At 39.9% G+C, this 26511-nt stretch overlaps 1 protein-coding gene across 1 annotated transcript in view; it reads left to right on the forward strand.

Moving 5' to 3' along the window:
• LOC142750387 (dynein axonemal heavy chain 3-like) overlaps nt 1-26213 on the forward strand; it is a 1255980-nt gene extending 1229767 nt beyond the window's left edge. Inside the window, exons 72-80 of the mRNA XM_075859390.1 lie at nt 5193-5453; nt 7256-7348; nt 8719-8817; nt 12844-13026; nt 18145-18237; nt 20334-20513; nt 20684-20794; nt 24282-24339; nt 25042-26213. Coding sequence (XP_075715505.1) covers nt 5193-5453; nt 7256-7348; nt 8719-8817; nt 12844-13026; nt 18145-18237; nt 20334-20513; nt 20684-20794; nt 24282-24339; nt 25042-25187 — 1224 coding nt within the window. The 3' untranslated portion in view covers nt 25188-26213. The remainder of the gene's footprint in view (nt 1-5192; nt 5454-7255; nt 7349-8718; nt 8818-12843; nt 13027-18144; nt 18238-20333; nt 20514-20683; nt 20795-24281; nt 24340-25041) is intronic.
• Nucleotides 26214-26511: the final 298 nt, after the last annotated feature.

Consider the following 26511-nt stretch of genomic DNA (forward strand, 5'->3'; position numbering starts at 1 on the left):
CAGAGCGCTAGCAGGCTCTTCCTGGGACTCCAGCCGTGCTCCTGACATCACTGGGACTCCTGCTCTGGGGAAGCCACTGACATCACTGTCGATGTATGGACAGCGATGTCAGAGGCTTCCCCAGAGTCCCAGAACAGAGACTATACTAGCGCTCTGCCCGGGACTCCAGCTCTGGGGAAGCCCCAGAGATCGCTGTCCATATATGGACAGCGATGTCAGAAGATTCTACTGAGTCCTGGAGCAGAGCCTGTACTAGCGCTCTGCCCGGGACTCCGCTCTGGGGAAGCCCCAGGCATCTTGTGTCCAAACATGGACACCGATGTCAGTGAATTCCACAGAGTCCCGGAGCAGAGCCGATACTAGCGCTCTGCCCGGAACTCCGCTCTGGGGAAGACCCTGACACACTGTCCATATATGGACAGCGATGTCAGGGAATTCCACAGAGTCCCGGAACAGAGCCTATACTAGCGCTCTGCCCGGGACTCCACTCTGGGGAAGACCCTGACACACTGTCCATATATGGACAGCGATGTCAGTGAATTCCATGGAGTCCCGGAGCAGGGACTATACTAGCGCTCTGCACGGGACTCCGGCTCTGGGGAAGCCACAGACATCGCTGTTCATATGTGGACAGCGATGTCAGGGAATTCCAGAGTCCAGGAGCAGAGCCTATACTAGCAGCTCTGTGTCCTGCGGGCCACAGATGACAGCCCCAGGGGCAGCATGCGGCCCGCGGGCCGCGTGCTTGAGTCTCTTGGTCTAGACATAAGATGTAGCTTCTAAAAACAATCTATCACTATATCTCATTAATGTATTTATGAGAAAGGACCTGTGTTTGGAGTTGGGGCGAGAGGACGGGGGAAGCCACAAGAGCAAAGTAAGAGGAAGAGACCTCCAAGGACACCTCAGACCCTGCACCGTGGTATAAATGCAGGTAGCCAATGCGGCTTTGTGATATAGGTGGTAATCTGGTAAACCCACTACCCCATCCTGTTTCTGATTAGGGAATACTGATAGATAAGCACAGTCTTGCCGAAATTCTGACTGCTTTGAAAGCAGCCGGGGACTCTGGCTGTAAATGTCTTACAGTTACAGGGGATAGGGCCGGCGTGCGGGTCGGCAGGGTACCCTCTGCTGTGTCGGTAAGGTCCAGCGATAACTGTCCATATAAGAACAGATACGTTTAATGGAGGCCTGTGATGTATGCCATACAGTGGAATCTGTCATCCTTAGACCTCCATGTTTAAAAAACGTATAATACGCGGCTTCAAATGTTAGTTTTTTTAAGCATCCGGCGGGAAAAGCATAGCCTCCTATGATATTTCAGCCTTAAAAAAAGAGGTATATTAACGTATACTAGCCCGAGTTTCTTTTTGGCCTCTGTCTGGTTATTGGAGCCCTATGGACATGTTTAACGTGTACATTGGAAGCTTTCCGGCGTACTCGTTAACATAAGGATAAAACACAGTGTGAAAGGGGCCTTAAAGCGGATAGGTCAGATATTTATGCTGCCCTGTGAGGGCAGCATAAAGAAGTGACAGACATGATGATTTCAGAGTGCTGTTACTTATTAGTTAATGTAAAATAGTTATTGAGTATTTAGAACTTGTAAAGTATGAATCCTAGAATATTCATATGTTCAAGCTCACCCGCCTCCCCTCCGAGCCCTTCCCTCCTGCTGCTGATTGAAACTTTTCTCCCAATTACTGTGGATAAGTAAAAACGTGTCAATCTGCGGTTGGAGGGTGGGAACGTGAGTATATGAATATAAACCTGCACTGATACTTGCAGCAATGGCCGCACCTCAGGTACAAAGTTGAAATGCTCACTAACTACTAAACATTAACTAATAAGTGACAGCATACTGACATCAGTGTGTTTGTGAATTGTCCTCAGATAGGGCAGAATACCAATCCGCTTCAAAGTGGTGGTCTTTTGGAGAGTTTTCACTGTAGATAGATAATGTATAAATATGTATCTATATGTAAATGAAAATGCCTTCAATGGGAAGGTGAAACTTTGCCTGTATGTTGGGTGAATACATTTTGTACTTTTCTACATACATCGGAGTGCTGCCTCTTCTTTTGGATTGGGGTCTATATATATGTAAGTCTTTATATACATAGATAGATATATTTATAAATATCTCTATCTATATAGCACACAATAAAATGACGACAGCACACTGCCAACACTAATGCCATTTAAGCCACTAAATATAAATAAATATGCATTACTGCTAAATCTACTTACAATAGGGAGGTTCTTAGCGCACATTTTGATTGAATTGTGTGAGCCCACCTGAAGCGACAAGGCGACCCCTATGAGGTGGGAACCTACTCTGCACATACACCCAGAACTTGGACTAACTCTACAAATATCTGGGGATGGTAGGAACCAGAATTAAACTAATTAAAATCACCCAGGGCAGAATGGGAGGAGTGCAAGATCAAAAAATGGAGGGAGTCACTAACCCCACATATATGAATGACATAAACAACACAAAAAGTTTGAACAGCACATTCCAGCAAAATGAAACATATATTTATTTATATACACTGATCATCCATTACATTAAAACTTCTGACAGGTGAAGTAAATAACATTGATTATCTGGTTACAATGGCACCGGTCAAGAGGTGTGATATATTAGACATTTCTTGAAGCTGATGTGTTGGAAGAATGGGCAAGGGTAAGGATCGGAGCGACTTTGACAAGGGACAAATTCTGATGACTAGACCACTGGGTCAGAGCATCTACAAAACAGCAGGACAAGTGGGGTATTTCTGATATGCAGTGGTTAGTACCTTCCAAAATTGTGCCAAGGAATGACAACCAGTGAACTGGTGACAGGTTAAGTGCGCCCAAGGCTTAATTATCAGCATGGGGAGTGAATATTTATGAGATGTGAAGTGTCTAGCTTCTCCGCTGCAAACCCGCCCCAACCCTTTCCCTTTTCTCTTGAGTGATGACGTTAGAGGATAGCACGATATGATGCAGGAGACTGCTGGAAAAACTTTGTTCCAATAAAATCTTATATAAACTTTTTACTTGCCTATTCGAATTAAAATCCATTCTCAGAGCACAGCCCCACAGAGCTCCATGATTTTAACTTACAGTTAGGTCCAGAATTATTTGGACAGTGACACAAGTTTTGGCATTTTAGCTGTTTACCAAAACATATTGAATATACAGTAATATTATCAATATGGGCTTAAAGTGCAGACTCACAGCTTTAATTTGGGGGTATTCACATCCTAATTTGAGGAAGGGTTTAGGAATTACAGCTCTTTAATATGTAGCTGCCCCTTTTTCAAGGGACCACAGGTAATTGGACAATTATCTCAAAAGCTATTTAATGGGCTGCATGATCTATTCCCTTGTTAATCCATCATTTATTAAGCAGGTAAAAGGTCTGGAGTTGATTCCAGGTGTGGCATGTGCATTTAGAAGCTGTTACTGTGAACCCACAACATGAGGTCAAAGGAGCTCTCAATGCAAGTGAAACAGACCATCATTAGGCTGAAAAAAATTAAAAAATCCATCAGAGAGATAGCACTAATGTTAAGAATGTCCAAATCAACAGTTTGGTACATTCTTGAAAAAAAAAAAAAAAAGTGCGCACTGGTGATCTCGTGAACTCCAAAAGGCCTGGACGCGCACGGAAGACAACAGTGGTGGATGTTTGCAGAATCCTTTCCATGGTGAAGAAAAACCCCTTCACAACATCTACCCAAGTGAAGAACACTCTCCTGGAAGTAGGTGTATCAGTATCTAAGTCTACCAAAAAGAGAATACTTCATGAGAGCAAATACAGAGGGTTCACCACAAGGTGCAAACCATTAATCAGCCTCAAAAATAGAAAAGCCAGATTAGACTTTGCCAAACAACATCTAAAGAAGACAGCCCAGTTCTGGAACAGCATGAAACTAAGATCAACCTGTACCAGAATGATGGGAGTAAGAAAGTATGGAGAAGGCTTGGAACGGCTCATGATCCAAAGCACACCACATCCTCTGTAAAACATGGTGGAGGCAGTGTGATGGTATGGGCATGCATGGCTGCCAAAGGCACTGGGTCACTAGTGTTTATTGATGATGTAACTGAAGACCGAAGCAGCTGGATGAATTCTGAGGTGTTCAGGGATATAATTTCTGCTCAGATTCAACCAAATGCAGAAAGGTTGATTGGACGTCACTTCACAGTACAGATGGACAATGACCCAAAACATACTGCGAAAGCAACCCAGAGTTTTTTAAGGCAAAGAAGTGGAATATTATGCAATGGCCAAGTCATTCATCAGATCTCAACACGATCGAGCATGAATTTCACTTGCTTAAGACAAAACTTAAAGAGGCTCTGTTACCACATTATAAGTGCCCTATCTCCTACATGAGGAGATCAGCGCTAAAATGTAGGTGACAGCAGTACTCTTTATTTAAAAAAACGATCTGTTTTCACCACTTTATTGGCGATTTTAGATTTATGCTAATGAGTTGCTTAAAGCCCAAGTGAGCGTGTTTTTACTTTAGACCAAGTGGGCGTTGTACAGGGGAGTGTATGACGCTGACCAATCAGCGTCATGCACTCCTCTCCATTAATTTAGACAACACATAGGGATCCTTTTAGATCACTATGTGCTGTCTTATACTAACACATTATCGATACTGAAGTGTTTAGACAGTGAATAGACATTCCATGGGATGTCTATTCACAATCTCTGCACTTCGTTACTCTTTCTGTGGTAGTTACAGCAGAGGAAGCGTAATCTCGTGAGCGATTGGCTCCTGATTAGAACCTGTTAGGTTAGTTCTAGGGGTTGCAAATCCCCTTTAAATGCTAAAAGTCTGGCTACCTGCAATCACCACTGGAGCTCCCCCCACCTGAAAGCTCAAAGGTATCAATTCACTTTAAGGTGACTACAAGGTGTTGCATCACTATTTAAATTCTAGTCCATGAAAATCAACCATTTGAATATTTTCTGCTTTATATTTTAGTATGATGTCTAATAGATATCTCTATAGCCTTTGAGAGTATACCACGACAACCAGAATTCTGAGATGATGCCCATGGTAAAGGTGTACTAATCTTAATAAACAATTATTAATACCTTTAATTAGGACAATACTTGTCATATTGCGGTATGTTTTATATTGGATAATTAAGATGAATATGTATCCTTCATCTTGTAGAAGTTCCTCAATGATTATAAAGAAACCCCTCTAGATGCCGTCATTTATCTAACTGGAGAATGCAACTATGGAGGAAGAGTAACAGATGAGCACGACAGGCGTCTTCTATTAAGCTTACTAGACATATTTCTTTGTGAAGCTGTAATTACTGAAGATCATTATACATTTTCTCCCAGTGGAAAATACTTTGCTCCAAAGAATGGTACCCATGACAGCTATATGGAATACATAAAAAGCCTCCCCCTCAACGCTGATCCAGAGGTATGTGGTCTAACAATAAAGCTTAATAGATGTCAAGTAACATTGCTGCTTATTAACAAAAACAATTCTGAGAAGTTATCAGCTTACGATGACTAATTAATATTGAATCATACTTTCCAAGGTGGTTATCAAATGAATTATGTTAAATACATCATATATAAACCTATTCGTGATTCAAAGCCCATTTAATGATGACAAATTATTTTTATTAGTATTATTATTAGTATAGTAGTAGTATAATTAAACATTTGATACTAAAACTAAATAGATATATTCTTTTATCTCTAAGGCCTGTTTCACACAGCTTGTCTATGTGGCTACTGATAGGCCACTTTCCGACACGTACACGTAATGCAAATGCATTTTAGGGTCTGTAATATAGCCAAAAGATCCAAACCTTGCGCGGTTCTACTAAATTGAACTAAGACGACTATAAGTTTTTGTGGTGATGTAAGTTCGGTTTAATAGAACCGCAGATGTCTGGGTCCTGAAGCCATATTAAGACCAAATAGACGAGAGTTTTCATTGTTCATTTAAAAAATGGATTTATAACTTTATGATTTATATGATTTCTAACCTTTTTATATGCAGTAAATAGACAAATACAGTGTTATTTTTATTTGGTTTTTCCAAGGAGCCTTAGAACTGCACTCCGACAGATATCCATATGTTAAAGAACAATTCACCCATATTTATAGTCCATTTTAATGATCCATTCAACAAAATAAGTAATTCAATGGACAAACACACAACATTTGATGCAAACATACTAAAATGTCTGTGTAGCATATTCGGTTTCCTCTAGAACTGCGATATGAAATCACAATCCAGTCAGTGTCAGGTATATAGTAAAAAAAAAAAAAATCATCTTGTCTTGAAACATAAGAACATGTCAGTCCCCTAGTAATGAGCTGTAGTGGAATCAGAATAGCACGATAAACAGAATTGAGAATAGAGGAGCAGAAAGGAGACTAAGATCATCAATGGGAGACCACCTGAATGTTAGTAACAATTGTTAGTAATAATTAGAAAGAATGTCCTGAGGGATAAATGTGGTCACACTTCACCCTCTGAATTCAACCAAATACATATGTTTATTCAAATGTGTCCAAATACCTGTGCCTATGAATTTCATGATAAATCTTTATTGCAGTTGAAGCTCTGTTTTTCCATTACAGAGATCCAAATCTCCTGTATAGTTATAGAGTCAAAAGATAAAATTATTTCTGCCTGTAGCCATCACCAGGGGGAGGTTAGAAGCTTGTTATATAGTATGTGTATAGTGAACTGAAAAATAAAAAGTATGAAGTAATCAATTAAGCAAGATCCTAAGGTCCCTCCAGTGGTGGCTTCGGGCAGCCAGAATTGTATCATTTCACTGTACGGCTATATAGGGTAAAGCTCAGTAGTAGAAAAACAAAGCTACATCCACCAAAAATGTAGGTTCTGAAATTATTGAGCAAATCATGTTGGATCTTAAAAATAGCATAGGGTTAAAAGGTGGAAATTCACTTTAACTGCATTCCTTCAATGACTTTCCTTCAATGGGGGATGTCAACTGCTGTGGGTACCATTTTGTAGCGTACGCAGGGTTTGCCCACAGGACAGCCAAGTCTAGGACATGTTTTAAATTTAGTGCTTGAATGCATCATATTCCCAGATTGTAATGTAGCGCATAAATATTAAGTAAGAGTTTCAGCTATTTTTTTGTTTTGTTTTTTAATGGAATATTAATACAAGGATGCTGGCTGTTAATCTTCCATGATTGAATACATTTCTCAGTAGTATGTTACTTTTTGTAGGTATTTGGGCTTCATGTGAATGGAAATATCACCAGGGAACAGAAGGAGACTGTGGAATTATTTGATGGAATCCTTGAAACTTTACCAAAACAGGTAATAAATACATAACTGTTCCTTTTTTTAATAACATAATACAAATTCCACCTAAGAGAGTTGTTACTTCTGTTGGCATTTAGGTAATGGTAGCAAGAATAATAATTGATGGCAATAGTAAAGTAGTGTTTTATAATTCTATAACATTCTAAAGACACCATTAAAAGGTTCAAAATCCCACTGGGTTAACTTGGACCCACCAAAGGAGACCTCATGGTTATAGACTATACACAAACCATTGTGTAGTCTGATCCTACAGGTATGTGTTAGGCTATGTTCACATCTGCCTCATGGCTCCGTTCCGATGTTCCATCTGAGCTTTCCGTCGGAACGGAGCCCTGACTGACACAAACTGAAACTGTTTCCATCACCATTGATTTCAATGGTGACTGATCCGGTGCCAATGGATTCAGTTTGTCTCCGTTGTGCAAGGGATCCGTGGTTTTGACGGGATGAATACCATAGTTGACTGCGCTATTCATCCTGTTAAAATTACGGAACCCTTGCACAACGGAGATAAACTGAAACCATTTGCACCGGATCCGTCACCACTGAAATCAATGGTGATAGAAACACAAACCTTTGGTTTCAGTTTGTGTCAGTCAGGGCTCTGTTCCGATGGAAAGCTCCGACAGAACGTCGGAACGGAGCCCTGACGCAGATGTGAACAAAGCCTTAGTCTCCTTCAATTCCTCCTTTACTACCTGTAATTAATCAAGTAGTAAGAGTCAGATGGAAAAGATCAACACATGACTGCAAGATCAGACTACACAAAGGTTTCTTTGTAGTCTGTAACTGTGGAGCAACACAGGACTGCATAGGAGGTATAGACACAAAACAGTAGGAGGTGATTCAAGCTAACTTGCTGTGAATCTAGAACTCGCCAAATCAATTTTCCAACCTCTAATTTCTGAAAATTTCTGCTCCAAATTTCTGATGAAATTTGCAATGAAAATCTGCAACTATAAGGACAATGATTTTAGGATAGAATACCTCAGTACATACAGAGTACGATGGAACTTGCCACGATTTTCTTCTGTTGGTTTTGTCGCACATTAATTGTGGAATTCTTGCAATGTCACATAATTTTTGTCCCTCATAGTGAAACATTGAAGTTGCGAGATGGTTGTGTTATCCTGTGATTTCAATAAATGATGTAATTAGAATTTGAGGTATATGGCTTTATAACAAGAAACATGCTAAATTTAATGCACTCTCATCTTATTGACGGCTTCACTTGAAGAAACTGTCAAATTCTTGAAAACTTTTATTACTTTTGTGAACTATTTTACTTCATATCCACATTGTTTGAGTATGTTACAAAGTGCTATCTTTATGTAACTTTGTAATGTCATCTGTCTACTGTCTAGACAAGTGGAAGTGGAAAATCAAGATCTGAAATTGTCCAGGAACTTACAGTTGACATTCTGTCAAAAATACCAGAGGATTTTAATGTAGAAGAAGTCAAGGTACAAGTTTATATGTTTCTTGGCCTATTTGTTTGAAATATTATTGTAAAAAAACTGTATTTCCTGTGTCCTTTTTCTAGATTCTAGATTTCTGCCATTCATATAATTAATTTGTACATATTACAGTTTATCTATGACATTTAAAACGATACCAAAAATAAATGTACTATAGAAATCATAACAATGCTTATATAATTGCAGAATGTGGTAGACGTCTATATAATTATTAATAGTTTTAATGATAAAGGCTTACAAACAGATCTATTTATTATAACTGGTAATTCATATGAATATTTAGCTACAATCTGTAGGCACTCCTTTGAACATAATTTTTCACTACATATAATGTTAAATTACTTTGCAAATGAGTCTGTCAACAAACTGGTCACGTGGTTTCAGTAGCAACCACCAAAATCCTGAATGCAACTTTTTGCTATAATACAATCAGCAGCTTAGGATCAGTATAAGGTAAGTAAAGCTAAATATTTGCAAAATTACTTTCATCTAACCCACATATCAGAAACTGTAGACCAGAGGGCAAATCTAATATAAGTTTTATTTTATGATCCAATGAATATGGATATGAACAATACATTATACCAAATCTCCCTCATTTTCATGGGAATATTATGTACCACTATCGTAGCCTTTAAAGGTTTTGTCCCAAGATTAAATATTATCTCCCAAACACAGGATAGGTCATAATATGCTTATCGGTAGGGGTCAGATCGCTGGGACCAACACCATTCATGAGAACTGGGGTCCCGTTCGTCCAAATGAATGGAGCAGCAGGTTGTGTATGCGCTCTGCTGCTCCATTCATTTTCTATGACACTGCTGTAGATAGCCGAGTGCTGCACTAGGCTATCTCTGCCAGACCCATAGACAGTGAATGGAGCGGCAGGACACATGCGCGACCTGCCGCTCCATTCATTCCCAGCGCTCGGACCTCCACCGATCAGCATATTATCACCTATCCTGTGGTTAGGGAAAACTTAAAGGCTGTGTTCACATCACTGTCTGTGTTCCGCTGAGGGGTTCCGTCTGAGGTTTCTGTCGGGATAACCCCTCAGCGGAAAGGCAAACGGAAACCTCAGCTTCCGTTTCCCTCACCATTGAACTCATTGGTGATGGAAACCTAGCTAATCTAGTTGACTGCGCTATTGGTTCCATCAAGAACAATGGAACCCTGTGACAACGGTGACAGACTGAAACCATTTGCTAGGTTTCCGTCACCATTGATATCAATGGTGAGGGAAAATAAAGCTTAGATTTCCGTTTGCCTTTCCGTTGAGGGGTTGACCTAACGGAAACCTCAGAGGGAACCCCTCAATGGAAAGGCAACGGTGATGTGAACAGGCCTTTAATCTTGGAACAACCTCTTTAACTACACAGATAAAATCAAGGATGTAAGGTCTGGTTTTAGCAACTCTTAATCATGAACGCAAAACTTTTTTGGCCCAATCGCAACATTGTCATGTTATACTACTTGAAGGGGCCATAGCGAAACATAAAGTGGTATTACAGTTTCAGCATATTCATTGTACAATGTGCTCAGGGTGTGCTGGTTCTCATTAAACAGACACAGCTGGCATGGAGTCTTATAGGCAATGCTCCTTTGGAAAGAAAATATGCAAGTTAGTTCTCCTCAAGGAAAAAAATCTCTCTAGTGCCACCTACTGGAGGTAGCTTTCCTGTAAGTCAATGTCTGATCCACAGAAGAGCCTTGAAAAATGACTAGGGATTTTAACCAAGCAAGGATCTCCTCCAACTAGAAGAGAAACCAATCTGTAGTCAACTGTTTCAACTTTTTGACCCTCGTCAGTTCAGAGCAGGGTGCAGACTCTGTACTGAAAACTTGTACAATTCTTTAATATACTTTCTGTATCAATTCTTCATGTTTCAATAGGAAACTTCAATGTTTACTTTCAATGGATAAAAATCAGTCATGTGACAGCACCATTGTAAATGTACTGTTCTATTTGACACTGCACGCATGTGTGCAAGCACAGTGGCAAATATGAGCTCCTGAGTAACAGAGGTACACGTTGCATGATTATTGTAGTGTGAACATCTGCAACACATTTTGTTTAACTCTTTCAATTTTCCTCTCTGTCTTGCATGTTTATCAGCCTCATAAAGCATCGTGATTTCAAATACAGATTTCTCATCCTTCCTACTGAGAAATAGCATACCTGTGACCACTTTTGTAGAATAACATAATGCTCCTGAGCCCCAATTTAACCCCTACATGTATGTGGCAGCCGTTAGGTGGTAGTATGGAGCTGGCTCACAGGTAATACAGTTGACACCTCACTGAAATGGGCGGAATCAAAGATCACTTTCGCCTGTTTGACCCCTTAGTTGTCGTGGTCAATTGCAACCGCAGAATATAAAGCGTTAGAATGAGGGGGGGTGGCCCCCTTCAATGTACCATTACCCCCTCGATGCTATCACAGGGTGCCGATGGTAATCATGGCAGTCTGGGTGTCTAATGAAGTCCCTCAGATCTGCCATCATTGTACTTCTGTGAAGCCCTTCTTTAGTATTACAGTATATCATGTAAGCAATCCATGATCCAGTATATCATGTAAGCGATCACTGGTTCAAGTCCCCTAGGGTGACTACTAAAAAGGAATGAAAAACAGTTAAAGTTTTTTTTAACGTTTCAAAAAAATTCATATTAAAAGTTAGAAAAAAACCTTTTCCCATTTTTTCCCTAAAGTAATGTTAAAAAAAAAAAAAAGTTAACATAACTGGTATCGCTGCGCCCATTATAGTCTGAACTATTAGAATATAATCTTATTTAATCCGCTCAGTGAACGGCGTAAAAAAAAAGAAAGGAAAACATCCAAATTGCTGTATTTTGTTCACCTTGGCTCCCCAAAATTGAATAAAAAGTGATCAAAAAGTCGCATGTACCTCAAAAAGACACCAATAAAAAACAAATTTCATCCCGCAAAATATAAGCTCTCACATCGCTTAATCGATAGATAAATAAAAAAGGTATGGCTCTCAGGATGTGGCGACACAAAACAATTTTTAGTTAACGAATATAATTTTTTTTATATAAGTGGTAAAACAAAAAAATATATAACTTTGGTAATCATATCAACCTATAGAATAAGGTGAACATGTCGTTTTTACCGCCTAATAGACACCAGAAAAACAAACCCCACCCCCCCAAAAAAATGGCTCAATCACTGTTTTTTTACCATTTCCCAGCACATTATAGGGTAAATAAATGGTGCAAAAAACAAGCAATCATATGGTTATGTCAACAAAAACATAAAAAAGTTATGGCGTTTGGAAGGTGGGAAGGAAAAAACTAATTTGAAAAAACGAAAATTGGCCATGTCATTAAGGAGTTAAATCTGTAACAGAGCCCCATACCTATCATGTGCCATCTCTAATACTGGTGTCTTCTTATTCGTCTGTTAGACCCGCCTTAGGACCCAGGATTAGGTGGGACTGCTATGTCTGCACCTGCCAAAGCTACACCCAAGTTTTTTAAAATGTCAAAGATATTTTTTTACATAAATAAAAAGTATTGATTAAAAATTCCATATCCAACAATCCATAATGATGTAATGATAACAGTATTGCTATCTGATACCTTCTGTGTAGATTATATAATGCAAAAAAAATGTGTCTCTTCCATTCCATATTATAAATATAAATGATATATTGGCCCACAAAATACAAGGATTACATGGGCCTATATAGTAGTACTACTAGTAGATTAATCCCATAGGTATTAATCTGCAGGGGAAACAATGGAGAGGTTTTTTTTTTCCAAACAAAGCAAAGAAATAACACAAGGTAAAATTAATTTGGTAGACTGGGGTCAGAGGTTTAGGATACTATTTATTTCCAGTACAAAGCACACCATTAAGTATATCTTGTACCAAACTACAGATAGGATATTGATTATAGCTATAGTTGTTCTATATGTACTTGGTATAGTAGACATTGGGGCACCTTTAAACCTTTCTAAATGACTAAATGTTTTGTTTCCTTCTTCCAGAGACTGTATCCGACTCAGTACACAGAATCTATGAACACTGTGCTGGTTCATGAGTTATTGAGATTTAACAGCTTGACCTCTACCATTCGGATGAGCCTGCAGGATTTAGACAAAGCCATTTCTGGTCTGTCCGTGATGTCCGATGAACTCGATGATTTGTTCAATAGCATGATTGTTGGTAAAGTAAGTCATTTGTGCGCTATACTAAGTGTGTCTTAAAATATGGCGCACCCATAGGGATTAATATGCAAGTGCTGTCATTTTGTATTAAGATTCTCATTACTCATCTTTCTGTCTCCACATTGCAAGGAATCTTTTTCACACTTCAGCTTCCTCATTTCATATTCCCCCGACTCCAGTCATATCTACTTGGTAATTATGTTTTAAACACATATTGTTACCTCTTTCTGTATCAAAGGGCCTGCCGTTTCTTATCTTCACTATACATATATGAAAAATATACAGTGGGAGCTATTAACCTAAAAGAAATGGAACTAGCTTAGTATTGAATGGAAAAAAAAAATAATATATGTGTGCTAAAGAGAAGCTACTGGGAAATATAGCCATGTGTTTATCATTCTGCTCTAGGGGAAATGTACAGATCGAGCAACAAAAAGGGTAATTTATTGTAATTTTGTTTGAATAAAATTATTATTATTTTATATCAATATAGTATTTATAGTTAGTTATATATTGTAATTAATTATATACTGTATACTAAATGTATATGCAATAATAATAATTATTGGATATAAATGAGCAAAAAAGTGTAAAAACAGAAAATATTTAACATAACATTAGTACAGGAAATGTTCCTATTAGCTATATGAGCTCTCCTATAATAACCTGCAGGGTTGAATGGAAATTTAGATTCCAAATTACTTCCTTGCACATTGTTCAGCAGCAGACACACTGTCAAAAGAGACCACAATACAGACTAGGCCTATCACTGGGAAACAAGGAATAAAATAATACAAAACCACAAAAGACTATTATGATATGTGAGTTTGAGACATAATAAAGTCAGATTAGTGGGGGTTTAACTGCTGGGAGCTTCACTAATTCCTAGAACAAGCTTGTTCCAGTCCTATTTTTAATAGAACAATGGTACTACAGGGGTGTTTCTAGACTTTTTGCTGCCTGAGCTAAGAAGTGAAATGGAGTCCACCTGCTGCCAAAAATTGGAAATAAAAAGTGTACACACTAAAGGGGGTTTTACACTGGACAATTATGGGGCAGACGAGCATCCATATAACACTCGTTCCCGATAATTGCCCTGTGCAAACAGGGGAACGATCAGCAGATAAACGAGCAAACGCTCGATCATCTGCTGGAAGTATCGTTTTAAAAAAGTGAGATATTATCGTTGTCGGCAGCACATCTCCCTGTGTAAACAGAGAGACACGCTGCCGACATGATAATAATGTATGGGGACACTGGCGTAGCTATAGGGGTCGCAGCGGTCGCAATTGCGGCGACCGGGCCCCGAAGCCAGGTGGCCCACAGCCCCCCGCACAACATCAATACAAAGTTACTATAGTAACTCGGGCCGCGGGCCCCTGTTACTATAGTAACAGACTGTACTTACCTTCCTGGTTCCGGATCCCAGCGGAGGTCCTGACGTCAAGCGCTGTGCGCAGCGCATGACGTCACAACGCTATGCGCCGCGCACAACATCGAGAGGACAGAACTTCCGCCGCGGCTGAAGAGGAAGGTAAGATTAGTAGCCTTGACTGGCGGGGTCCGACTCCTGGGACCCGCCAATCAGCTGTTTTGAAGGGGCCGCAGCACTCGTACGAGAGCTGCTTCCTCTTCATTCCGGTCACACTGTGAATCGGTGTCGGCGATTCACAGTGTGAGCGAGTAGTGAAATGAAGGGGAAGCAGTTCTCGTACGAGTGCTGCGGCCCCTTCAAAACAGCTGATTGGCGGGTCCCGGGAGACGGACCCCGACACATCAGCTATTGATGGCCTATCCTGAGGATAGGCCATCAATGTTTAGGGACTGGACAACCCCTTTAAGCCTACAATGTAGCAGGCTTAGAGGGCCCATGCGACAGGATCACAGATTGTGTGATCCTGTCTGCTGGGCCCTGTATCTAAGCCAATCACATGGTAGGCTTAGATACATGGCCCATGTGTGATCCTGTCTGATGGGCACTGTATATAAGCCTACCACACTGTAGGCTTAGATACAGGGCCCCAGCACACAGTAATCTTATACTGTATAAGATTACTGTCTGCTGGACCCTGTATCTAAGCCTACCTTGTAGTAGGCTTAGATACAGGGTCCCACAGACAGTATCACACATGGGCCCTGTATCTAAGCCTAACGTGTTACTAATCGGTTTTTTTTTGTGTGTTTTCTTACAGGTTCGGTCGTTGGACTACGTCGGATTCCAGGACTACTTCGATGACAGCTTTTTTTTTATTATCAATAAAATGGTTAATGAGGGTTGTGTGTTGTTTTTTTTATTTCAATAAAATATTTTTTCTATGTCCTATGTTTTTTTTAAAACTATATTACTACCGCCTTAGTAATGGCCGCTGGCTGATTGACAGCATCCATTGCTAAGGCGGGGCTTAGTGTTAGCCGGTGCAGAGGCTAACACTTACCCCCTTTATTACCCTGGTACCCACCGCCACCAGGGGTGCTGGGAAGAGCCGGGTACCATCCAATACTTGACCATCTGTAGTAATGGTCGGCCACTGGGGTGCCGCAGGCTGGTATTATCATGAGAGGAAAGGCCAAAAACAGTGGCCCTTCCCACCCTGGTGGTGCTAGGCTGCTGCTGCTTTATTGTATCTGGCTGGTTATGAAAAATGGGGGGGACCCCACGTCATTTAAAAAAAATCAAATAAAAAATAATTGGAAAGAACAATGTCGGATCCCTCCCCAATTTTCATAACCAGCCAGATACAACACAGCAGCAGCAGGCAGCATTACCAGGGTGGTAGGTGCCACTGTTTTTGGCCTTCCCCAGCCTAATACTACCAGCCTGCGGCCACCCCGGTGCCTGACCGTCACTACAGATGGTCGGGTACTGGTTCGTACCCGGCTCTTCCCAGCACCCCTGGTGGCGGTGGATACCAGGGTAATAATGGGGGTTTGTGTTAGCCTCTGCACCTGCTAACATTAAGCCCCGCCTTAGTAATGGAGGTTGTCAATCAGCCAGCGGCCATTACTAATGCGGTGATAATAAAGTTTAAAAAGATACAAGCACATAGAAAAAATATTTTATTGAAATAAAAAAACACAACCCCCATTAACCATTTTATTGAGAATAAAAAAACGCCGTCATTGAAGTCCTCGTATCCGAAGTCCAACAACCGAACCTGTAAAAAAACACAATCACACAAAAATAATCCGTAACACATAAAGAAGCAAAATTATTATTCTTACCTTTCCTGGGTCCAGTGCTGGAGCCGCAATGTCAGCGAGCTGAGTCCTGTATCTAATCCGATCATGTGTGATACTGTCTGCTGAGCCACTGTATCTAATCCTATCATGTATGATACTGCCTTCTGAGCCACTGTATCTAATCCTATCTTGTGTGATACTGTCTGCTGAGCCACTGTATCTAATCCTATCATGTGTGATACTGTCTGCTGAGCCACTGTCTCTAATCCTATCATGTGTGATACTGTCTGCTGAGCCACTGTATCTAATCCTATCATGTGTGATACTGTCTGCTCGGCCCTATCTCTAATCCTATCATGTGTGATACTGTCTGCTGAGCCACTGTATCTAATCCTATCATGTGTGATACTGTCTGCTGGGCCCTATCTCTAATCCTATCATGTGTGATACTGTCTGCTGAGCCACTGTATCTAATCCTATCATGTGTGATACTGTCTGCTGGGCCATTGCATCTAATCCTATCATGTGTGATACTGTCTGCTCTGCCACTGTATCTAATCCTATCATGTGTGATACTGTCTGCAGAGCCAATGTATCTAATCCTATCCATAGTTTATAGGGTCGTAGTGCTATAGATATGCTATGCTGTCTCCTATACACACATTTTTTTTTGGGCGGACACATATATATTGGGGCTATTTCCCCTGACATTTTAAGCCCTTAGTGACGCCCCTGGCTGCTAGTGCTGCATTGTTGGGCCACTTAGGAGACCCAGCGATGCAGCTAAAAGCTGTGGACCGTCGGCCATGAGAAGTTTGCGGGGGGGGCAATAAGAACTTTTACATCGGGGCCCATGAGCCTTTAGCTATGCCCCTGTATGGGGACGAGCGATCGGCGTAACGAGCACTCGTCGTGACAAGAGCAAACGAGCGCCAATCAACGATGTCTCGTTGATCAGCGCTCGCTGCACTGGCCGCTTATTGGCCCGTGTAAAAGGGCCTTAAGGTCTTATTCTGACGAGGGTATAATACATCCATGTGCTGTCCGTTAAAAAAATTGCCAGCACACGGACCTGTGCAATTCAATGGGGCTATTCACACGTCCGTGGTTTTTCACGCATTGTGTGTCCGTTGTGTGAAACACTGCATGTCCTATTTTGATCCATTTTTGCGGACCACGTCTCTCATTGAAGTCAACGGGTATGTGAAAAACACGGACAGCACATGGACGACATCTGTGTGCTGTCCGTGTTTTTCACGCACCAGTTGCTAAAGAAATGATGAGGGGGAAAAAAGCAAGAACACTGATGCCACACGCAAAGCACACGGAATGGAAATTAATGAAATACTGTTGTGTTTTTGCGGAAGCAAAACGGACACATTCTTGAATAAGGCCTAAATATATACTTAAAAAAAGCTTCCCCTCCTGCAGCCGGAGAAGGGTGCTAGCTTCTTATGGATAGGGCAGACCTGGCTATCCATTGTAAATGTTTAAAGAAACTACATGTGAGAGGGCTCTTCGGTTTCTGTAACATCCATTAGTTTTAATGGAGAAACCACATGTCAAGCTATCTTTACATTGAAAATGCCAGTAAGGACTTGAACAGGAATGGAAGATCCCCAATGATATTTTATGGGAAAGAACCTTTAAAGGAGTTGTATAAGATTAGAAAAACTCTGCTGCTTTCTTCCAGAAACGTTGCCACACTTGTTAATAGGCTATGTGTGGTATTACAGCTGTGCCCCATTGATGTGACTGGGGCTGAACTGCAATATCCGACATGGCCTTTATATAATAGTGGCACTGTTTCTTAAAGACAGCAGTCATGTTTTTCTAATCCCATACAACCTCTAAGGAACCCACCATGTTTGTAACCAGCACAAAACAAGTGTTCACATACCATCATGTAGTTATTCTCAGTAATGCATATTGTACTTTTAGGTTCCTTCCGTGTGGTCAGCCAGATCATACCCATCACTGAAGCCCTTAGGAGGATATATAACGGATCTTTTGCAAAGACTGAACTTTTTCAAGGTGAGATCTTAACATTAAAGCAAAGAATCTAATCTCCATTTTCATCCACTTCTACCCTGCAGAGAAAAAATAAACTTATCCAGAAACATTTCTTCTGCAGTAGTACTTACATTTGCATAAATAGAATACTTTGTAATAGAACACTGTAATAGAAAATCTTCTTTTTATGAAAATTGAAGCAGATTCACGACCTCTGGTGTATAAAACCTTCCATGGGAATTAAGAATCTTTGTAGCAACAGCTTAACACACCCTCATTTTGGCAGATTTATGCCGCATGCTATTCCTGGGATGGCTAATGTTTGCCGTTAGCTTTACTGTAGTGAGACGTTATTTGGTTTGGGATATCGGAACTGTGTGGGCAATAACTTAATATAGTGTTTACACATCAAACCTTTCTATAGAAGTCTGCCAAGCGATGGTGAGTGACAGAGATCTACAATCTTCTGAGAACAGTAGTAAATTACAAGTTTACAGTGGTGTGAGTCATCCAAATCCTTCTTCAAACTGTTCTACATCTATGTATTAGGACTGGAGCTGTTGTGAGCCAGATGCTCCTAAAAAGCAGTTAGCTATTTCTTGCTTTTACTGCCTGTCTGTAGAAAGCATGTATCTCTTCTTGAAAATATTACGTAAAACATCAAAAAAAATCTTGAAAAAAAAGTCCCCAATAACTGAGGAAATAAAAGTAAAAGGGGTTTTTCCCACTGTTACAAGTAATTGCATATCGCTAAGTTGAACCCACACAGATCCTCAGTAACAAAAAAACTCTTTTTTTCCAACTGTGCAGGGAACTGCATCACGCACAGTCCAGCCCCATGCTGTGGTCAGGAACGCTGCTGTACAGTGAAAAAGCCAAAAGGGTTATGTCTTTTTGTTCTCAGATGTGATGGAGGCCCCAAAGGTCAAAACTTATCGATTTTAATGTTTTCCTAGCGATATGCCATAACATTATGTGATAGTAGTACCCCTTTAATGTACAACCAATAACCATGCAAAGAGCCGCGCTTTTTCATATTATTAGGTTACTTTGTTTTCCTCTGGAATTGCTTACTTACATTTTATGACAGAGACGATTTTTTACATTTTCAGAGAAGAATTTTTTTACATCACTGGGATTTCCTGCCACAGTTTATAAATAAATCACTGTTATTCCATTCAGTATTGTTCATGCCCTTACCTAAAAAATATCCTTATTGAAGTCTCGGGATTGTGAATAGACATCGCGTCCTTGCTGGACGTGATGTCTATTCACTGTCAAGACACTTCAGTAAAGTTAATGTGGGTGTATGTCACAGCACAGCATGATCTCGCTGGACCACGCTGTGCGGAGTATGAATGGAGAGAAGTGTATGATGATGATTGGTCACTGATTGGTCAGCGTCATACACTTCTCTTTACAACGCCCACTTGGTCAAAAGTTAAAAAACGCCCAGTTGGACATTAAGAAAGTCATTAGCATAAAGCTAAAATTGCTCATAACTTTCTCAAAAATTATAGTTTTTTCAAAATAAAAACCACTGCTGTCACCTACATTACAGCACCGATCACATTATGTAGGAGACAGGGCACTTATAATCTGGTGACAGAGACTCTTCAGTAACATGTTTATAGGCATAATAAATATGTGTGCTTAACCCTTAATATGGACAGTATTTTAGGTAAGGAAAACATATGTATACAGATGGTTGTGAGTTTGTGAAATACTTTGCAAAACTAGATATTCCATTTCTATAGTTTGCATTTAGCTCTTGCCTTCAAAGCTCAGCAATATTCGACTCGCTGTGCCTTATTTCACTTTACTTATTTCACTTATTGAATAAATGGCAAGTAGGAAGCCAAATGGCAAGTAGAAATATTCTTCTGTTTTCTACCAATTACTCCACATAACTAAAGTCCATATCACAACACATCTTTATAACACTGTTCAAAGGACATCGAACCCGTATTCATGGCTTATATTGGTTACTTTGTAATCGGATACAAATTCATTCACATACCATTGTAATTCTATGGTTCTAAAACAAAGTACGATTTTAAAGGCATACTATTAATAAATGTAACATTTTTACTCATCTGTTATTTATTTTGCTTTAGGAATGGATTGAAAAGGGAACACCAAAAGTTTTCTGGATCTCCGGGTTTTTCTTTACTCAGTCTTTTCTAACAGGAGCGCTGCAAAACTATGCCAGAAAGTATAAGACCCCCATAGATTTACTGGGACTTCATATTCAGATAACTGATCATAATCATGTGGATGATATTGATACAACTCCGGTAAAGATTTACTCTTATTGTTCTCCAAACCTTTCATTACTAATGCATGAATTAGTGTATACTAGATGGGGAGATTGCAATTGTAGGAGAAACAAGATCATACGGTCGGTCACTATACTGATCGGTCACTATACTGATCAATCATTCTTGTTTGTCTTCTTCCTTTAAAGTCTGAAGGCATATATATTAATGGTCTGTACCTGGAAGGAGCAAGATGGGACCGTGACAAACATGTGATTGGTGAATCTTTACCCAAAGTTTTGTATGACAGCATGCCTGTTGTATCCTTTCTAATAAGTTACTATAAAATGCAAGCTAAGAAATAAGTACATTTTTTAAGTAATTTCTTGTTGCTAAAATGGAATGACACCTTGGAATATGCAATGTACAAAATGGAAAAAATCGTCATGTGTCTCATGATTTGTTATGGAAGGTTTTCACGTTCTAAATTTACTAAATATACAATATGATATTAAAGTGGTTGTCTGGTTTCTGCAAGTTAATGTTATTTTTTGCATTCGCGCACCCATACGTGCTATTACGTCCAGGTGTGGGGGATGATGTTTGGAGCGCGCTCACACGCTGAGCGCACTCCATATGCTGCGGGTGTCGGCTGTATTCTACAGCAGACACCCGGGACTAACAGCCAGGAGCAGCGATCGCGCTGTTCCTGACTGTTTAACCCCTCAACTGCTGCAGTCAATCACGAGATTGGGGGTGACGACAGTTGTCATGGCAGCCCAGAGGCCTAATGAAGGCCCCGAGGGCTGCCTTCACTCTGCCTCTGTTAAGCCCTGCCTGTGGCACGGCTTAACAGATGCCTGTAAAAAGGACAATATGACAATGACAAAAGTGTATTGTACTAGCGATCTAATGATCACTGGTTCAAGTCCCCTAAGGGGGCTAATAAAAGTGTGTAAAAAAAAAAAAGCTGAAAACGTTTTTAGTAGATAAAAAAATAAAAAAATAAATTAAAAAAAAATATATAAATTTGGTATCATCGTAATCATATTGAGCCACAGAGTAAAGATAAGTTGTCGTTTTACTGGACGGTAAAAGACGTAAAAACAAAACATAAAAAATGATTGAGGAATCGCAGTTATTCCATCTTCAGCCCGCAAATAATTCTTTTTTCAGTTTCCCTGTCCATTATATGGAGCTATAAATGGTACCAAAAGAAACTACAACTCCTCCCGCAAAAATTAAACCCTCACACCACTCTATTGACGGGAAAATAAAAAAGTTATGGCTCTTGGAATGCAGGGAGTGAACAACGAAAATTAAAAATCAAAAAATGGCTCAGTCCCGAAGGGGTTAAAAGTCATACAATTTACCAATATACTTTCTGTAAAATTAGAGTTTTAAAAGATTAAATGGGTTGTTCAGTTTTAGAAAATCAATGTTTTTTTTTTTGTATAATTAAAAGTTATACAATTTTCCAACATATTTTCAAGATCTCTGCTTGTTGTTATTAAGTAGGAACATTCATTGTTTACTTCCAGTGGCTAAAATTCTGTCCATGGTCATGTGATGATCACACAGGTGCTAGGATCGTTAGAAGACACAGCTCTGATACACATATTGTAACGAGCCGTGCACCTGTGTGTCCATCACATGACCATGGACAGAATTACATCCACTGGAAGTAAACAATGAATGTTCCTACTGAATAACAGCAAGCAGATATCTTGAAAGTATATTGGAAAATTTTATAACTTTTAATTTTACAAAAAAGGAAACATTCATTTTCAAAAACTGAACAACCCCTTTAACCTTTTAAAACTCTATTGTTATACCTCATCCAGAGGGGCATAATGTACTGCTATTAAACAGTGGGTATTGCGGCTTTAACACTCAGACCTTCCACAATTCTACTGAACTGAACTTAGATCACCATTGGGTTCTATGATGATCATTGTTCGGTTCAATAGTATCGCAATGGTTTCTGGGTGTTCCCGCCATAATATGGACAACCATGTGAGCTACAAATATCTGTCAAATAGATGTGTTCATTGGAAGCAGAAGGCATCTGACTACCTTAGCTCCCTGAAAGACCCTCTAAAAAATTTATGTGAACCTTTCTGGACAGAAAAGAAAGACTCATCAAGTCAAGCACGTTATACTACTGTATTTAGAAAATATTAGCTGTAATAGTGGCGTATGAGTTTAATATCCACTTTGGAACATCTACTACTGTTCATAATGCACAGTATTTGCAATAAGCCTCATCAGGCTTTAATTCCAGATTAACCACTTACACTTAGGGCATCGGTGATTCATCTTTCCAGTTGTCTTCATAAAGACAATCTGTATTCAAAACGACAAAAACATTTAGGCCTCATTTACACGAGCGTAATATACGCGCGTGCGACGCGCGTGCTTTTCGCGAGTGCCGTACGCACTTATATTACTCTATGGGGCAGTGCAGACAATGCGTGAATTTTGCGCAGCGCGAGTGCGTTGCGTAAAACTCACGACATGTTCTATAATCGTGCGTTTTTCGCGCATCACGCACCCATTGAAGTCAATGGGTGCGTGAAAACCACGCATGCCGCACGGAAGCACTTCCGTGCGAACTGCGTGATTCACGCAAGAGCTGTCAAACTGAATGTAAACAGAAAAGCACCACGTGCTTTTCTGTTTACAAACATCCGAACGGAGTGTCTTAGAGATGAGCGAACCGAACTTCACCGGGTTCGGCCGAACTCGTTTTGACCGAACCCGGCAGGAGACAGTCACTGTCCAGGGTGCTGAAAGAGTTAAACTGGTTCAGCAACCTGGACAGTGACTTCCGATCCCAATATACGTGAACGTGTAAAAAAAAAAAAAGTTCTGACTTACCGATAACTCCCGGCTTCTTCCTCCAGTCTGACCTCCCGGGATGACAATTCAGTCCAAGTGACAGCTGCAGCCAATCACAAGCCAAGCACAGGCTGCAGCGGTCACATGGACTGCTGCGTCATCCAGGGAGGTGGGGCCAGATGTCAAGAGAGGCGCGTCACCAAGGACGCGTCACCAAGGACGCGTCACCAAGGCAACGGCCGGGAAGTTCTCGGTAAGTACGAACCTCTTTTTTTTTTAAACAGGTTACTCGATATGCTGATCGGAATTCACTGTCGAGGGTGCTGAAAGAGTTACTGCCGATCAGTTAACTCTTTCAGCACCCTGGACAGTGACTGACGTCGACTAGCCTCATCTCTATGATGGCGGCTGCGCGAAAATCACGCAGCCGCGCATCATACACTGATGACACACGGAGCTGTCAAGTGCCTTTTGCGCACGCAAAACGCTGCATTTTTTTGCGTGCGCAAAACGCACACGCTCGTATAAATGAGGCCTTAGTCATATTTCAGTGAGTATAACCAAATAACCAAATGTGAATCAACACTTCTTCTACTCTGATCTCCTGTTCTTGTAGATCCCCTTTCAGGAAACGATGAAATCTTTTGGATGGCCGGGACTGTATAAAGTGTAATGATGTCATGATCAACTGGTCAGAGTTAAAAATGCCACTGGGGTATTATATACCTTGGACTGAATTTCTTTCTGATGAGTTCAATCCTGCAGTTGTGATGTTCTTGCACATACTATGCAAAACATTTGCAATCCTGTATTCTTCTTTTTTTTTTTTAAGCAGAATGCAAATATGTCATTCATATACTGCCTCCCGTTTCCCAAATCCAGTTATGCATTTAATCAGCGCAATATAATGAATACACAACTTTAAAATCAGCGTGCTAAGGCCTTTCCTTCACAGACTTATTAAAGATATGGCTTATTCCTGAAGAAAAAGTAGATCAAATGGATTCCTTTTATCAATGCCCAGGTAAAGTACAAAATAACACAGATGGCCAAAGCGTCTAATGTGGAGTCCTACTAAACATGGACATGTGTCTTTTTTCAGCCGTACTAACTATGTAACTATGTAACTATGTAAACATAGTACTTTACAGTAACTTTGCATAGTACTTTCTCAATTGTAATATAGGCAGATACACTGGGCCGGAGCAAGGGGCCACCTACCATTTTTAGTAATACGAATAATGCAGAGCAATAATGCCATAATTCAATTCAAACATAAGTACCACCATACAGTGCCAAATGATAGTATCATGCAGTGCCCACACAGTACTGACATACAGTACTTACATAATAGTCATTGCATTGAACGTAGCAAAAGGCTATATAGTATAACATAACAATTCTATACAGTGTTCACATAATAGTGCCATGAAGTCAACACATACCAAATGAGCATGCACCATGAAGCCATTAGATGGCCAACCAAGAAGGATGTTCATAGGGGTGGTGTATGGTGGTTCATTTGTCCATGCTATAATCCTAGAATACCCCTAGAATTATACAGTACATGAGCAAAAACACTAAAATTACTAAGGTTGCTTCAACCTATGTGTACTACACATTTCAATAATATGAAGCAATGATCCTAATCCACTTGCTTATAAATATTAAATAACTACTTTACTGTTTTGCTCATGTTGGATTCCTGACATTATTATTTCCGCAGTTTACAAGACAAGTGCTCGTCATGGAGAGCTTTCCACAACAGGACATTCTACAAACTATGTTCTCACTATCAATTTGGCAACGGACAAACCCCCAAATCACTGGGTTAACAGAGGTGTGGCTTGCCTCTGTCAGCTGGACTATTAGAGGAAAAAAGAAAAATACATAGGAGCTTTTGTTTGGACCACTATATATGCATGCCCACTGCTTACACATATCTCTAACCAGGAAAAGGAATTGTGATTTCTGGTATCCAAAGAAATCAATAGCAGTAACATGATGTTGGTTTTTTTTTTAGTGTTCATAAGTCCACAATTTTTTCTCTATGCTCACCAAAAATAAGGCTTCAAGGCTATGTGTACTTTTGAAAGTTTTTTTCATTGCTCCAATACATAGACAATAACAAAAATGAAGATATTATGCAGATGATTAAAAATGTTGTATATTCACTTTGCATATACAGCTCCTATACAGATCTATGCAAGCAGTTTGCTCCTGCAGTCATGTATTACTTCCAACTGCCCCCTCTTTTCTGTGTGTAAGGTAGCAAAAAAAAAGTGGCAAAGGGAGGAGGGTAACACATGACTACAGATTTATTTGTAGTCTGTAACCATGGAGACACCTAGGACTTCATATAAGCTGCATACAAAAACAGTAGGATTTTTTTTTCAAGACTATTTGAAAAGTTTCTTATTTTGTATTTTAGATGTATTGGAGCAATATAAACTGGTTGCAAAAGTGTACATACCAATTGCAATATTATTAAATTGTTTCTTCTTTTCCAAGGTTATGTTTATAGAAAACATGATACCTGTGTTTAATATTTGTATCTGCTTTGTAAAATCGGTATACCAGTGTTGTTCTTTTTGGGCATACAAATATGAATAGAGCTGGTGGATAATATATCTGTCAGTGTGCAGGACTGAGCCTGAAATGTATCACACTGCTTATCAATTCAGAGTCCCTGAACGCTGTTGCAGAATATTCAGTGACATTTTCCTAAATGAAAAGTACTTTATTTCACTGTAAATTAATGTTTCCATACTCTGCAATTTAATAACCAATTTATAAAGCAGGCGCAGAATCTGTGACCTCCATATTACAGCATTTTCATTATTAACTCTCATCAATGGTGACATTTTAGTTTATGTGCTATTATTTTAAATCAGTATTTACGTGGTATTGTAAAGTGATGATCTTTATAATTCATAATCTCTCTTGGACATGTATTTATATACTTGTAATGTAGTCTGTCTGTATTAGTGACATAAATAAATGTTATACTGCAATTGTTGTTATATTTACATTCGTCCATAAATTAAGGGGGGATTTATTAAGACTGGCGTTTCATACAACAGTCTTACTATGAAGAGCGCTGGGGTAAAATACGCCTAATTTAATAAAAGGCACGTTTCTGGCTGTCTGCGCACCAGAGAAGGAAATCTACGCCAGCCAAGAGCTAGCGGAGATT

Source organism: Rhinoderma darwinii, chromosome 3, assembly GCF_050947455.1.
Source record: "Rhinoderma darwinii isolate aRhiDar2 chromosome 3, aRhiDar2.hap1, whole genome shotgun sequence".
Classification (NCBI taxonomy): Eukaryota; Metazoa; Chordata; class Amphibia; order Anura; family Rhinodermatidae; genus Rhinoderma; species Rhinoderma darwinii.